Consider the following 16,025-nt stretch of genomic DNA (forward strand, 5'->3'; position numbering starts at 1 on the left):
AGCTATAAGGTTGGTATATACCATGTTTCTTCATCACATTGAGGGTGAAGTCTTTACTGCATACACGATTTGGGAAAAATGCTCCCACCTTGCTGTTGTTGCTTTTTGTGAAAAATATTCCAAAGAAGATATTTAGCGAAATGCAGTCTACCACATGATTGATTTTCTGACAAATTACAGTTTCTCTGTACAGTTTGTGCGTCTCTATCCAACTGATTACGGGGTAACAATTTCATCCAATTGATGAAACATGCAGTAGCTGGCAGAGATTCCGTGAAATGGTCTTATAGATCATTGGTCATTCCCTCTGCAACAAACACACACATGCATATATAAAAAAGGAAAATAATAGAGAGGAATGTAGTTTCAAGTCTACTAATCTTAGGAACCAGTTCCATTACCAAATAAGGTTGAGGGGAAATACAACAAATGTGGAAAGTTTTAGCAATAACAAATTTAGTGTAATCTCACAAGTATAATTTGGAGGAGATGTAATGTCAGCAATATTTTATAATATTAAAAAAAATACAAGAGTACAGACTGCGTCCAAGAAGCCTTCCCTTCAAAAATATCTATCACTGACTGACCACATCAGAAAGATATTGTATTTTTAAAAAATGGAGATGCGGGGGATCGAACCCCGTGCCTCTCGCATGCAAAGCGAGCGCTCTACCATTTGAGCTACATCCCCTTTTGTTATTTTAATCCATTATTAAAATATATATCTATTTATTAGAACAGTGAAAGAAGAAGTATTGAATAATCTATCTTGTTTTTAGTCATTATCACGTGGTAATAAACTTACTCACACATGATATTTCCATTACATCAATAAATATTTTTTAATCATTGATTAATTTGGTAAATATAAAAATTAAACTAGTTAGTCTACTTTAACCAAAATTATAATACTTTTGACTGTGCAAAATTTATTTATACTATCAGCGCACATTTAAAAAATAAATCTATACGACATGTTACATGGTATTTACAAGTTGCAAAACAGTCAACTAAGAAATCAATGACTTTTTTAAACCAAAAATTTGAAATAAAATAAAATAAATGACTCATTAAATTAGTTCTAAACAAAAGCAACTTGGAATAAATTATTACAACTATGTGGTAATAAATGAGTGTTGTACGAGTGGGATCAAGTTGAATGTCAAATTACATAATAGCAACCATCTAATCTAATACTCACAGGCAACTTAATAAAAATTCAATTGAAAAAAGTAATTAGGCACACAAAAGAACAAAGTTGATTTAGGAAATAAAGCTATTATTAGAGCCTAATAATCTACATGAGTGCAAGTTGAGCAGAAACATAGTTCTTTTTGCAGTTTTCTATTTGATATTATTTGATTTGGATTCAAGTAATTATGTCTCGCATCGAAAGTTAACATGTCTTTTTTTAAAGCCAATTATAATTTCAAAATGTGAATTTAATTTTTTTAATTAAGAATAAATAAGTATTATCACTTCATCGTAACATTCTCTTATGTGCATAAATTGCACAAGTTGCTGATTAATAAAGGCATGGTGTGGGGGACAGAATCAAGTCATTCAACTTTTAGACAAATTGAATTTGGATGGCTATTAGGAAACTTGCATTTTTCTTTTTTTCTTTTCAACTCTCACCTTTAGCCAACAAAACCCAAGCTGATTTGGGTGGCCCCATTGGCCACTATTTGGCCTTTTTTTTATAATATCTTAACTTGAAAAAAATTCTTTTTTAAGTGGGATATGATTATGTAAATATAAGAAAGGAAATTAAAAGAAGAAGAGAAAAGACTTTTGAAGGAGTTTTAAATCTATATTCATAAGTTGTACCACTACCACATACATAAATAGTACCACTATATGTATGTGAGAGTTGAGACCCGTGTTTAAAGTTTACTCAAGTTTTTTGCAAGTGAATGATAATATATTCCATTTTGAAAAAAGCATAATTATATACTTCGTTTCCAACAATAGTCGTTTGATTCAAAAATAAATTATACTAAAATTAATTATGTTGTTATTTTCATTATTTTATCATGATATAACTAATCTTAGTACTATTATTTCACAATCTGACAATAGTAACTTATATTGATACTAATTCCAAATTCTAGTATACTTGTCCAACAACCAAGTGACTGATCCCTAAAAGAATAAAATAGGGGTGAAAGTTGTTTCTAGAGACAGAATCAACGGTTGCTCACGCTTTTGAAATACACGAAGCAACATTATTAGACATCCTTTAAAATCATAATGGATGAAGGTATTCTTTTTAGAATAATTGATTCTTGTTGCCCAAAATCATATTAGATTTGTTGAAAGTCTAATAGGGAATATGCAATCGTGCCTTGAGTGAAATAATATAATACTATAGTTCTCCTTTAACCAAAAGCGTCAAATTCAAATGGCAAGATCACTCAATAATAGGAATGGTTGGATAATTGGTGTACGGTAAAAAAAACATTTCGAATCATATTTAGCTAGATAGAATTACAATACACTTCTGTTGACATGACCAAGAAGATCCTACTTTCTGTGAAAAAGAACCTTGCCAACAACTATGATCCTAAATAACAAAGAACAGCCACAAAAAAGCTTGGATTAAACCAGGACTAAGCAGCTGCAGTTCAATTGATTTTCCCTATCCTTGGATAAAAATAATCGTCCACTCCTATTGCTTCCGTCCACTTTTGGAAATTTTCTTCCAACTCCGTTCTCTTTCATTGCATTTTCTAGATGTTCCGCCTGTCTTCAAGTATCAACAACGAATACTTAGCTGAATTAGTAACAACCCAAATCCCAAATGACGATAAAGAAGAAAAAGTACAGCAATGTGTTATAGCAGAAGGAAACAGGAACTAACCCCTACACAAAATCCTTGGAATTGGCAAGAATCGCCTTTTACACTACTAGCCGACTTCATTTCACCTGAACTTCTTCCGTTGGAAAAGGTAAAAAAGGTTTCGCTGGAAGATGTGGACGACGAAGTAGAACACATTGAAGGAGTTCCAGTCCGAGAAGAAGAAGAAAACGTCCCAATATCACTGTGGAACATTTCGTCAAACATATCCTGCAATTCCTCAAAGGTTTCTCCCTGATTTTCCTGTCAATACATAGAACACCATCTGAACACCATGCCACCTCTGAGCGACCTCTTTGTTATAAATAAAGTACTAATGTAGTATTTATATTCATCAAATAGAAACAAATTTGCTAAAACAAGCCAAGTGTGTTAGGTCCACCACCCATACTACTTCAGTTTAACAGAGCCAAGAAAGTGAAAATGATGTCAGTTTTGTTCAACAAACATCTTATGCATAGCATTCTTATTAGATTAGCACCCAGTATAGAACTTGGAAGCATAAATTCCTTTTTCTTTTGTGGGGTCTTTTCATTGTAAATTTAGAAAGATAAAAGGGAAAAAAGAGAACTCACATTGGACTTATTTTGGCTCATCATAGCTGCCATTTCATTCAGGAAATCACCCATGCCCTGCACAAGAATATCCACTTCAAAATTTGTAACAACTTGCTTGATGCAATATCATACAATTCTATTTTATTTTTAACAACGAGCAATATCATACGAGTTAAACCAAATATTTTGGGATAAAGATCAGGATCTAATTATCTATTCTCAATTGAATCAACAACAACATACCCAATATAGTCCCACTTGTGGGGTCTAAAAAAGGTAAGTGTACGTTAGCCTTACCCTTACCCTTACCCTGACATGTAGAGAGGTAGTTCCCGACAGACGTCATTTCAAAGAAAGCAAAAACACAACAATAAAGGAGGAATAAGCTTCCATGTTCAGCCCTCAAATTAGAATCATATCCTTATCCCCTGGCATAATGGTGCTATCTATGACTTACCTAAAGGCTAAAAAAGACCACCTTTTTCTTCATTGTTTCAAAATTCCATACTTGATTAACACTAGTACTTGGAAATTATCTATGTGAGTGAGCCCATTTCTTGAGACTCAAGATGAACACCATTATTAGCCCTCACAAAATGTAAAAAAACAAATGGAACAACATGAAGATGCCCCAGCACGAGGCAAAACATTACTTAATGTATCAGTAAAGTCATAAAACTAAACTTTACTCAAGTATCAGTGTACATTTGGCGACATGACTTATAACTTTCAACAGAAAGAGTTGTTACATTTTCGTCATCATCATCACCAGAGTCATAAACTCCTACATCGTACAGAAACCTTTTGTTGGCATCCGATAACACTGCAAATAATTGAATATATTAATACATTTCCAATTAACAGAGTTCATTTTTACTTTTAGCAGGACAAAACATTTTGATGAACAAATCATTAATAAGTACCAGAATATGCTTCTTGAATTGCCTGAAATTTCTTCTTTGCTTCATCTACAAACTTCGAATTCCCCGATGCTGAACAGCGATCTGGGTGCCATTTCTATAAAATCAAAAACACAAATTTAAGTTAAAATAACTCTGTTTCATGATCAAGATTCAATTTTTTTTTTTTTTCAAATTCTGACCAGTGCAAGCTTCTTGTAAGCATTCCTAAGCTCTGTTTCAGTGCATTCCTTCTTCAACCCCAAAACTGCATAATAATCACTGCTTTTGTCTTCCATTCTTCAATATCCACCAAAAACCGATCAACAATATTTCCTGTCTTGTCGACAAATTAAATACAAATCTCAAGCTTTCTACAACAAACGAACTCTCTTTAATACAAAAAGTGATTGTATTTTCTTTCTTCAATTCAAAGAATTAAAAGCACTGTGTGCCGTATAGACACGGAACTTTAGAGAGAGAAGAAAGCGTCTGAAGAGAGATGAACAACTCTCTCTCAAAAGAACTCTCCAGAAACGGGCCTTCCATTAATACACTGGGCTTTCCTTCCCAATTAAACAAATCACCAATGTATGGCCTAATTAGGGGATGAACGGCTAAGATTCAATGACGGTTCGAGATATTTGTGAGTATTGTATCCAGAAGCTTCTTTGATCTCTCTGTTACTCGCCTTTTGTATTAAACTTTTTAAGGAAGAGAAACGTCCGTCTACTCTAATTTATAATTGTTTGTGGTGGGCTGAATGTAAGTGGGACCTACATAAAAAAGGATGGACCCACACATTGCAAATTGGACGACGGCGTTTGAACTATTTACAACATAGCCAGCCACTGCGAGTTGTTTTTAATTTTTTGGCAATAAAGTTGCAACTTGAGGTTCGGCAAAATTCATTTAAAAAACAAAGTGCAAGTTGGAGAGAACAGTGTTCTAGTGCACATGAGAAGTTTGGTTGACAGGTTTGACCTAAATAGTCCTAACAAATTAATAGTAACTCTTTGAAATTATATTTAAAATATGGCCACGTTCTGGCAAGACAAGAATTATTTGATTTAATAAATACTAGTAATAACTTAATATATTCTCATTGGTCATTTCGAGAAGTTAATTTTGATTAAAACTCCCCCAATAAGTAAATTTCAGTGTGGACTTTACACGTTTTACTTTAATGGGTGTCGTGTTAAGTAGTTTGTATATTTGGGAATCCCACATCGGTGGCTAAAAGGCTCATTTGTGCTAATATAAGGCCAAGTCTATTTAATTTAAATAATTGATTAAATATTTAATTAAGTTTTTTTAACCAATTTTTTTATTTTAAATTTGAATTAATATTTAGATTTTAATTAAGCAAAGAAGGTTGTGTTTGTTTAGAAAACGAGAGACTCTACTGAAAGTTCTTCTTAACAGACTCTATAATTACAATAAATTTTCTGATGTAACGTAATTCGATTACATGTAAGTTTTAGGCTTTGTTGTATTCTGATAGAGTATTACTTGTAATTCGTCAGAGTAATACTAACAATAACTCTTAAAAGATATTGATATTTCACGCCTCAAAACTTTAGAATTTCTCTGTATTTCTTTTAGCATGTCATGTTGTTGGAAATAATTATGGGGCCGGGTCTATTATAAGAGGTGTTGATTAGTTCGTTAGTTTGTCCTCTTCTTTAACTTTAGTCTTTGATGTACAAAAAAAATGGTAACGAGTTTTTTCACTATATAAACGATTAGGAATACCTATCAAAAGAGAAACAAACATTAAGCGTCTTCTAAAGATATTTAAATTGTGAATAAAATTTTTTTTATTCACCCCGTAAACATTTTTTTGATGATCTATATAAAATAAATCATAGTTATTGTTGTATTTATTATTCGAATACTACGTACTTGTAAATTGAAAATGCGATGTTGAGATTGAGTGAGACCACATAAATAAAAGTTGGATAAGGACTAGAGAAAATTAAACAAGGGAAAGACAAGAGAAGCTGGAGGAGGAAAAAACTAACAGCTGCTTACTGTTTTGGATCCAAACTGGCGGGATTCATTGCATACTCCAAATTTTCACCCCTACCAGCTTGCAAGTGGAACGCAATTTGTAGTATCCACTCCCCTCACACGACCCAGAGTTTAAGAAAAAAGTAATATTTATATTTCACATGGTTGATATTAATTGTATTACATTTTTCTTTTCCTTGTTATATAAGTTAGTAAATCAAAAAGTAAGATTTGAGCTCCTCAATTTATTAGACAAAAAAAAAATTCACACAAGTAGTATAATTAAATTGAGCGGCAGTGATGACGGCAATAGGAATCAAAATTGTGACATGCACGTTGTGATAGACCAATATCATCTCATGTTATATTTAAACTAACTATTTTGTAGGATTATTTACAAATTATATCGGATTGTTTTGATTTGAAACATATAGATAAACAAGAGGAAAATAATATATTTAGAATTGTGACATGTAAATTATAGCAAATTGATATTATGTATCATATTCAACATACATATTTGATTGGATCAGTCACATACCATATCGGATTATCATGCTTTCAAAATAGTTACAAACAAAAAAAAGTTTATAGCATGCAAATCGTGACAATCATGTATGACTTTTTCATGCTATATTTAACTATGTTAGATTAGTTTGAAATTCTATTAGTTGTCACAAATTCTTTGAAGACTCGGACCTTGTTGGAAAAGGGCACAATTTGTGGGCTTCTATTATAAGAGCACACATGTTATTTGCCTTAATCGTAACAAGACACAAGAATATCAATGTCATAAAAAGACACTCCTGAGCAATTTTAAAGAATTTATTAAATTTTGTGTCTAGTTAAACAAACTATATAAATTGAAATGAATTGAAAGCATTAATTAGATGGGATGGGACATAATGAATCTGACAATATGAAAAGGCTCCTTTGGCCATATATGATCTTCATAAATATATTTTGGAAAGCAGTGATGCTCTAGCCTCTTCTTTGTGCTCAGTAAAGGAAAAAATTGCTGTTTTCTAAGGATATCCAGCTATACCTTTACATTATTATTGATTTATGATGCATGCAATGACAATATGAGGTTATGAATTGTATTTCTATCGTGTGGTCCAAAGGCTTTTTCCAGAAAAATTGACATGCGTCTCAATTTCAGTCATAGTAAATGCACCGAAATGAATCATAAATATCATATATTCCTCATTAAAAAGTACTACAATGCCAATTTTTTCTCAAACTTTCCAATAATTAATTGAAACATCTATAGATTATTATTTTTACCTAAACCTAGCTAGTTCACGAGAAAGAATCTTAGCCCTTAGGGATAAATTCCTTTATTTTGCATGGAGAAATCATCGATAGGATTGCTTGACAAATTGCCTGATGCTCTGGACGAAGAGGTGCCCTGTACCCACGAGACTAATTATTATTTTTTTGTTCTTTAAATGGTCTATTAGCGCATATACTTAATTAAAATGAAAGGTTTGATTACATGAAGGAATTCACTCAAGCTAAGCAACGTAACGTAACATGGCTTGCTATGTATTAATATGGGTTACCTCAGTTCCTCAACATTCAGGCATTCTATTAATTTGGACTTGTTTAAAATGAAGGGATTATTACGTAACTAAACAAATATTTTAATTTATTTATTAAAAATAGCTACACTTTAAAAATATTATTTAAAAGAACAATATTATATATAGAGAGAGAGAGCAAATTAAATGTATTCTAATCTAATTCCTAAATTATCTCAGCTGAAATCCACAAATTTGGCACCTAATAATTACCCACCTTCTCTCTCATTCTATTTCTTCATTTCATTCCCTCCATTTCCCTCCATGTTTCATTCTTAAAGTTTCAACTCCCACTTCTCTCTCAGCAAGAGTGTACGATTTTTTTCTCTCCAAAGATTGTTAAATTATTCCAAAGGATATACATAACTATCTCATTGGAGAAAATTTTCAGCATATATCTTTCACGATTTTATCAGATTTTTAGAGATTTGAGGATGAACACATCATTTGAAGAAGAAGTTGAAGAACTTGTTGAAGACCAAATTGAGGAAGAACATAACATTTTTGTCTTCACATAACATTTGTATTTTATTCAAAATATTTAGTATGTATTCATTATTATAGGTACTCCAACTGGTTTAGGATTTTTTTTACTATCTATTTGCACTTTTCAACATATTGTATCCTTTATCAAGTTGTATCCTTTACCGTATTTATGTTATTTTGTATTATAATTTTCATGTTGTATTTTGCATACTACATTGAGTTTTTTAGATGAAACTTGTATTCATTTGTAGATAGTATTCATTACAATAGTCAATACGTATGCCAACTGGGTTAAGATTTTTAAGCAGATATGAATCTTATTTTTCACAATCTATTTATATGTTTTCAGAATATTGTATTATTTATTGTATGTATGCCATTTGATTTTGTATTTATTTAAGCATGTTTGTATCCATGCATTCTTGTCACGGTCTAATTGTATTTTTCAAAATTTAGTATCCTTTCTAAAACCGTATTCATTCAATTTTATAGATGGTTTGTATTTGTATTCAATTCAATTTTACATGTTGTATCTTGCATACTACATTGGCCTTTTTTAATGAAATTTGTAGTTATTTTAAAATCAATGGTTTCTTTCATTAAGCTTATTCGTTCTTCCTTATAGGTTAATTCAACAAAACTTTTGAAATAATACATTTTAGAGTAAAGCTAGAAGACCCAATTTGAAATACGCCGACAATTCTTTTATGAAAGAAATAGGTCTAGTACGTGCAAAACGACCTAACTGTTCGTTACAGATCGATGAAGATCTTTATTATTCTAGCACCAATATTTGATTACCTGAGTTGAATTTGAGGAAGAAGGATGATTATCAATGGAGAATTCAATCCAATACAAATTTTTGATCGATTATTGTGTTTCAGGAAGAAGAAGAAAAATCTCCTATTTTGAGATTCCTAATCTTTATCTATTTTAAAAAATTGTCTTCCCTGATTTTCTCTAGTTGGTTAATTCTTCTTTGTATTTTGTTAATTTAAACTTTTTAAAAAATATATAAATGAATTTAATAGCAAACTAAATATAGCTATTTTTAATAAATACTGAAAGTCTAAGGAATCCTATTAAATGCTAAAATGTTGATGGATTTAGATATCTTTGAGCCTCTGATATATAACACATTACAGTTTCTAAGGCGACACCTTTCAAAATCGTTGAGAGACAAAAATGAATATGGATTTCAGATGGGGATGATTTAAAAAAAAATGGTCATTCAGTGTATATTTATGTATATTTGGTGTATATTCATATATACATAAATATATAGAGTGTATTATAATGTATATTCAGTGTATAACTCATATATATATTTATTTTAATCATATATAAATAATATAATTTTTCGCCTGAAAAATTTGAATGAATTCGTGACTGTAAGGTGGCTTCGCGCGATAATAATTGCTCATAATCAATCACTTGGCTTTACCGATTATACAAAATGAATATGGATTTGAGATGATTATATTCCAATATCAAAGAGGTCATTTTTTGATGAGCTGACCTTAAACTAATCCCTCAAGTTCATATTATTTGATGTTTTTAGGTTTTAAATTTAGTCCAAAATAGAAATTAATTATTTTGTTCCGAATTTACCGTTACTTGAACAAGTCAATTTTATCATAACCAAAAAAACAACATAAAGTAGGTAGAAGTATTAGAACCTGTTCGGGTTAATAGGAGTTAGAAATCTTAATCTATGAATTTTGACTTATTTTTATTATTTTAACTTAAAATCAAGTGTTTATAAGCACTTGTTCAATTTATTTAAATACTTAAAAATTATTTAACTTAATATTACTTAAAATAAATTAATTCAAATAGGCTTTTAGGATATTTAATTAAAAATAACTTGGCGAAAAATACTTTTACTTTTTAGGAGCTACTAAAAAATAAGTGCGCAAATTAAAAATATCATATAATATTGAATCCGAGGGAGGGAGTATGAAGTGGTCGCTCATGCTTATGTAATATGAAGCCCGGACCCATTTGAGCATCACGGGTCATTGATTAATTGTCGTGACTTCATTAATTTTAGGTTTCAAATATCTAAGTTATATTCTCACTCTGCACCAACCGGTATGAATACGATCTAAAAAGTATCTGAAATTATTGGGAAATATTTGGCTACATTATGATTTATAATTTTCTATATTAATTATACTATTAGTTTATTTAAATATTAATGAATTGAAGTCACCTAACGTTGCATAAGCCGGCATCATCAACGAAATAGGAACTTAGCCACATTTCAAACTTAATTAATTAACCAAAATATTTTAGTGCATAAAATGGCCACAATTTCTTTTTCAATAATGTATTACACTCCGATCCAAAATATATCCAAAAGTTCTTAGCTATAAGATAGCAAGATGCATGCCAAAACAATATAAAATATAAACATTTCTGATAACAATCTGAAACACCATATAAGTTCACTATAAATGGGTAAAAAAAGGGCTTTGCTGCTCTCATCTTACCATGATCTGGGTGGAGACACGTAAGTTCGATAGAATCTAATAATTTTTTCTCTAATTTTAAATTTGTGTTTAAATTTTTTATCAAATATGTACAAAATTATATATTTAGTGCCGAATTCAGGATTTTCAATATGAAAGTTCGAAAAATAAAATATAGTGCTTGAGATTGAAACTTGAAATCTCAAAGTGAATTTTGATCTGATCACTAAATCACTCAGTCAACTCCTAATCTTGTGTCTCTATATATGAAGTACATAAAAAATAAAAAAATAAAATAATAATAATATATATATATATAGTATAATCTTTTGCCGAGGAAGTTCAGATGAATACCCTCGGACTCCCCTAGATCGCCCTTGGTTACTAACAATTGAGGTCGTGTCTAATTAGAATCTAGAACATATATGTTTAAATCTTGACTCAGCCTTTGAATTCTTAGACTTATATATAAGTATCATCAATAATTAATGAAGCATTTAAATAACCGATTTGTTCCTCATCCAGCAATATGTGGAGCTCGATCAGATAGCAGGCGGCTAGTCCAAAACACTTACTATATCCAGGATATAAAGAAAGTGAAGATGTTGAGATGTCTTTTTCAGAAAAGTTTAAACATAAAAACTGCAACAACTAGCAGTAATAAAAATTACTATTCTTGTATAGGAATTACTCAGAACAGACACGACGTTATTAAATAAGTTAAATGAAAGAAAATACAAATAAGATAAAAAGGATCAAATTTTTTGTTGAAATGGTAATATAATTTATACTATTAAGAGTAAAGAGACTCTAATTGTTATGGCGTCATAGTAAACGTTTGGTAAATTGCCTATTGGTTCTATACGAGGCTTTGGACTAAATACTAATACATCAATTTTGTGTTTACGGCATTCCGTTTGTTCCCATAATTCTATCTAATTGCTACTTAAATAATCTGATAATTTAATTACACAAGAAATTTCTTAATACCAATAATGTAATTAATTATTGTCGTTATCCCTACAGCTAAAACGTCATTAATTCTTTACCTAATATAATGATGCCCACAAGGTACTGGCCTTTGCACGGCCTGGTACGAAGTAGCTTGAAATTACTAACAACACACGATAGAAATTGTTTCTTCAACTTGAGAATCTGAATACGTGATGGGCGTTAAAGCGAGCAAATTGACCAAGCTGATTGGGATCGGACTGGTCGGGAAACGGCTTAAACCCGGAGGAGCTGCCGTTATGACACCGAGAGGCTATGTTCCTGTTGATGTTGGAGTAAACCTTAATGAATCGAAGCGATTTATGGTACACACAACGGCTCTCTACGATGCTGAATTTTTAGAGATGTTGTCACGATCGGCCGAGGAATATGGATTTCGCAACCAAGGTATTCTGAGAATTCCTTACGAGACTAAAACTTTCGAGGAACGTATGTTTAATGTTGGTATTTGTGCTGGTGGGAGTAATCGAATTAGTCCGAAAATCAGGGGACCAGAATAACGGTCATTGTACGGTGAGATATTAAAGTACATTATCTTAGTATTTTTAGAGTTAGCTAATGATTCAATCCTCTTTATTCAGCTAGATCTGCCTTCGACAAGAACTTTGTAAATTATAATTTCGTTCTTTCAAGGGTGTACGTATTTCCTGCTGATTTACATGTTGGTGTAATATTTGAAAATTTTAGATGTGTTTGTTATGGATCATTTTTCAAAATTTGATCAGATAGTGTTCTAAACTCTATCGCTTGAGTTAAAGACTTTTTTTGTTTTGTGTACTTAATTCAGGAAGTTGATATCTCTAGAAAATAACCTTTTGTTTAAAGTAGAGATAAAGTTTATACACACTTAAACCCTCTGAGACCATATTTTTGGAATATACTGGGTATGTTGGTGGTGGACTTGTGATGGAGATGATGGTGGTGTACTTAATTCAGGTCTTGAGAGTATAAAATTATAATCAATTACTTCATCTATTCATTTTAGTTGTCCACTATACTGAAAATATATTATTTTTTTTATTTATCACTTTTAGCTTAACTAGATAATTTATTTATTTTTTCATGTTTTACCTCAACATTAATTAATATAACTATTATGATTAAATATTCATATTAATTATTATTTCTTAAAAGACATGCAAAGTTCAAAGTGAACAAGTACAAGTAAACGAAGAGAGTGTATAGTCAATTAGTAAGGGGTCGTTTGGTAGAGTGTATTAGAAGAAATAATGTATGTATTAGTACATTATTTGGTACACTTTTTCAGCCTATGTATAACTAATGCGAACATTAGTTATATACTCTATAATGTGTTGAGGTGTATATTACTAATAAATGAAAATCCATGATATTAGTAATACAGGGGATTTTAATGCATACATTAGCATGATTAAAGATCCAATTATCCTTCAAAACATTGTTTACATCTTTTCCACAATACTCATGTAGGGTATTAATCTTATAAATAAATATTCTTTTAAAAATAATGTAATGCATAATATTTTTAATATATCAAATTAAACAATGCATAAGAAATAATTTCTGCATAATTAATGCAAACATAGCTTATACATGCATTATTAATATATTTTATTTAACATTATTCTTATATACCATACTATCTGCTATTATAACACGATATTACTTCAAGATGAATGCAACCAATGATGATAATTAAGGCACAAATACATAATATTACGAAGTGAATTATGATCCACCCATTGAATTATTTTCTTACAAGTCATTAAACTGTTCATTGGGACCATTAACTAGGGAGTATTATAAAGCGGTCGGTCATAAATGAGCCAAAAGAAAAAAGATTTTTCTTCCCTCCAATAATTTCACCTCAATTTAAATTAGTTGACGCAACTGCAAGTCTGCAACTTGTCAAAAAGATGGCCATTTTGAAATATCAGCATTTTTCATGATGTCACTCCATAAAATATGTCAACTAAACTGAATTTTCTATAAGGACAAGCGATACATCATAAATATGAATCCGGAGCTAAAAGTAATCAAAAATTCCCAAAGAGCAAACAATTTGAGAATAAAATCAAAAAGGATAATACTGCAGAAACTTGCGTTCGTTTCCTTTGACAATGTGAACGGCGTTAAACCAATGAAATAAGGTACATGAAGCCATGTGCTTCGTAAGGAACATGAAGGCTTGTGTCTTATCTTTAAAAAGGATTTTTAGTTGTTTTCATTTTTCTTATTTTTTTAGGTATTTTTACATTTTTTATTCTTTACTTATTTAATATTTCTTTTACATTCTTTATATAGTTAGTTTAATATTTTAGTTATTTTTACATTTTAATATTTTAGTTATTTTACATTTTTACAAATTAATCAGACATAACCACAATATTTATCAACTTCATTTATACCTAATTTATTTTCAACTTTAAATTATTTACATTTTAAAAAGTTTGGTAATTTTAATGAATAGATTTAAACGATATGATACAATCTAATTTAAATAACAATAAAAAACAAACATTGTATTTAGACTAACAATATAGTACAATCATCCAACCAAAACGTAAATTACAAGAATGAAATTGAAAAAATTTAAAAATAATTAAAATATTAAAATAACTATATAAAGAATGAAAAAGAAATATTAAAATAACTAAAAAATGTAAAATGTAAAAATAACAAAAGAATGAAAATATAAAAGCAAATAAATCATTTTTTAAGGTAAGACACAAGCTATCATGTGTTTCTGGTAAGGCACAAGCCGTAGCGTCAAAGAAAATGAACGTGGATTCCTACATTATTGCCTTTTTGGTTGTATGTGCTTTTGAAATTTTTGATCAATTTTATGGCTTTTTTGTTCCGTACTCCTTTCGTATGGTAGTTGGATTGTGTTTGAGATTTTCTTCTACCAAAGCAATATGTATAGTATCAAACCACGATAATTGAAGAAGCAAATTGTCTCGTGCCTATTTTAAGTTGCATCGACTACATAGGAAATTAATCAAAATCTTCACATCATTAATTATTATTGTTACAAATAAATATGTCATTACTACCAAAAAAAAAAAGCCCCCATAAGTGGGAGGACAAAAGATAAGACTGCGCCAAGTGCCCTTATGTCTAGGAAGTTCCAAAATCTTCTAGATGCTTCGTGTCAAAATAGGAAAGAGCAAGAACCTACTAGAAAGCTCGTTCACCACAGAGCCTTTTTCCCCAATTTAAATAAGAACTTGCTGCACACTTTTTGTCGGTAATTTCTTCTTCTCTTGATTTTCCAGTAAGCTGCAAACAATCTTAAAATTCGAACCGAAATATTAGCACTGGTAAGATGATTTTCCAAATTTAGTTTATGTTCTTTCGTTATTTGTGGGGTTTAGCTAAACGTAAATTAAGTACTGAATTGTTTGTAATGATTAATGTGTAGTGTGAAAATGAGCACTGTTGTGGATGTGGTGAGCCAGCTTCTCTTTCCAGAATCCAATGAGAGGCTAGTGTATCCGTCCAGATCAAATGAGAGCAGTGAGAACCGGGGTAGCATTCCAATGGACATTCTTGATACCCAAAAAGGGTATATTTTCTACATGGATGTTCCTGGTTTATCCAAATCTGACATTCAGGTTGGTACCATCTTCAATTTTGTCTTTTAACAGTTTTTACTAGCTTGTAATTTCATTGGAGTAGTTGTACAACAGAAGGTAATTAATTGCACATAATTACTGATTGATTGAAATGTGTTTAACAGGTGACGGTGGAAGATGAGAACACACTCGTGATACGAAGCAACGGGAAGAGAAAGCACGATGAGAGTGAAGAGGGGTGCAAGTACGTGAGGTTGGAGAGGAAGCCACCCCTCAAACTGATGAGGAAGTTCAAGCTGCCCAACAACTGCAATGTTTCTGCTATTACTGCTAAATGTGAGAATGGGGTGTTAACAGTAGTAGTTGAAAAGCTGCCTCCACCTTCTAAGTCTAAGACTGTGGAAGTTGCAATTTCATGAATTAAGTTATTATCAGTCTACATGGGTGTATCTTAGTTCAGCTTTATCAAATGTATCTTTCTAGTACCATCTCTTTTTTGCATTTTCCTTAGGTTTGGATACCTTGATGTAAAGTTACTCGTCCTGCTATATTAGAAAATGAAGAGATGGTATGTCATTGGCTGAT

General features: G+C 30.9%; 3 protein-coding genes and 1 non-coding gene across 5 annotated transcripts; 2 read left to right on the forward strand and 2 right to left on the reverse strand.

Moving 5' to 3' along the window:
* Positions 1-618: 618 nt before the first annotated feature.
* Positions 619-691, reverse strand: TRNAA-UGC (transfer RNA alanine (anticodon UGC)). Its single transcript has one exon. It is a non-coding gene; the product is annotated as a tRNA-Ala (tRNA).
* A 1,756-nt stretch (positions 692-2,447) lies between these two features.
* Positions 2,448-5,010, reverse strand: LOC129895977 (uncharacterized). 2 transcript variants are annotated; one of them, XM_055971778.1, is made up of 6 exons: positions 4,520-5,010; positions 4,341-4,434; positions 4,167-4,240; positions 3,436-3,492; positions 2,864-3,103; positions 2,448-2,745 (listed from the first exon to the last, which is right to left on the reverse strand). In XM_055971778.1, exons 1-6 carry the CDS (start codon positions 4,613-4,615, stop codon positions 2,602-2,604), a joined length of 705 nt encoding a protein of 234 aa, XP_055827753.1. In that variant the 5' UTR covers positions 4,616-5,010; the 3' UTR covers positions 2,448-2,601. The 2 variants fall into 2 exon arrangements, with proteins under 2 accessions (XP_055827753.1, XP_055827754.1); XM_055971779.1 differs by having other exon boundaries at positions 2,448-2,749.
* A 6,945-nt stretch (positions 5,011-11,955) lies between these two features.
* Positions 11,956-12,655, forward strand: LOC129895980 (auxin-responsive protein SAUR71-like). Its single transcript, XM_055971782.1, has one exon. It carries the CDS (start codon positions 12,039-12,041, stop codon positions 12,381-12,383), a length of 345 nt encoding a protein of 114 aa, XP_055827757.1. The 5' UTR covers positions 11,956-12,038; the 3' UTR covers positions 12,384-12,655.
* A 2,390-nt stretch (positions 12,656-15,045) lies between these two features.
* LOC129895978 (17.4 kDa class III heat shock protein) lies at positions 15,046-16,024 on the forward strand. Its single transcript, XM_055971780.1, has 3 exons — positions 15,046-15,185; positions 15,287-15,479; positions 15,605-16,024. Exons 2-3 carry the CDS (start codon positions 15,294-15,296, stop codon positions 15,857-15,859), a joined length of 441 nt encoding a protein of 146 aa, XP_055827755.1. The 5' UTR covers positions 15,046-15,185; positions 15,287-15,293; the 3' UTR covers positions 15,860-16,024.
* Position 16,025: the final 1 nt, after the last annotated feature.

The sequence above is a fragment of the Solanum dulcamara genome, chromosome 7, assembly GCF_947179165.1.
Source record: "Solanum dulcamara chromosome 7, daSolDulc1.2, whole genome shotgun sequence".
Classification (NCBI taxonomy): domain Eukaryota; kingdom Viridiplantae; phylum Streptophyta; class Magnoliopsida; order Solanales; family Solanaceae; genus Solanum; species Solanum dulcamara.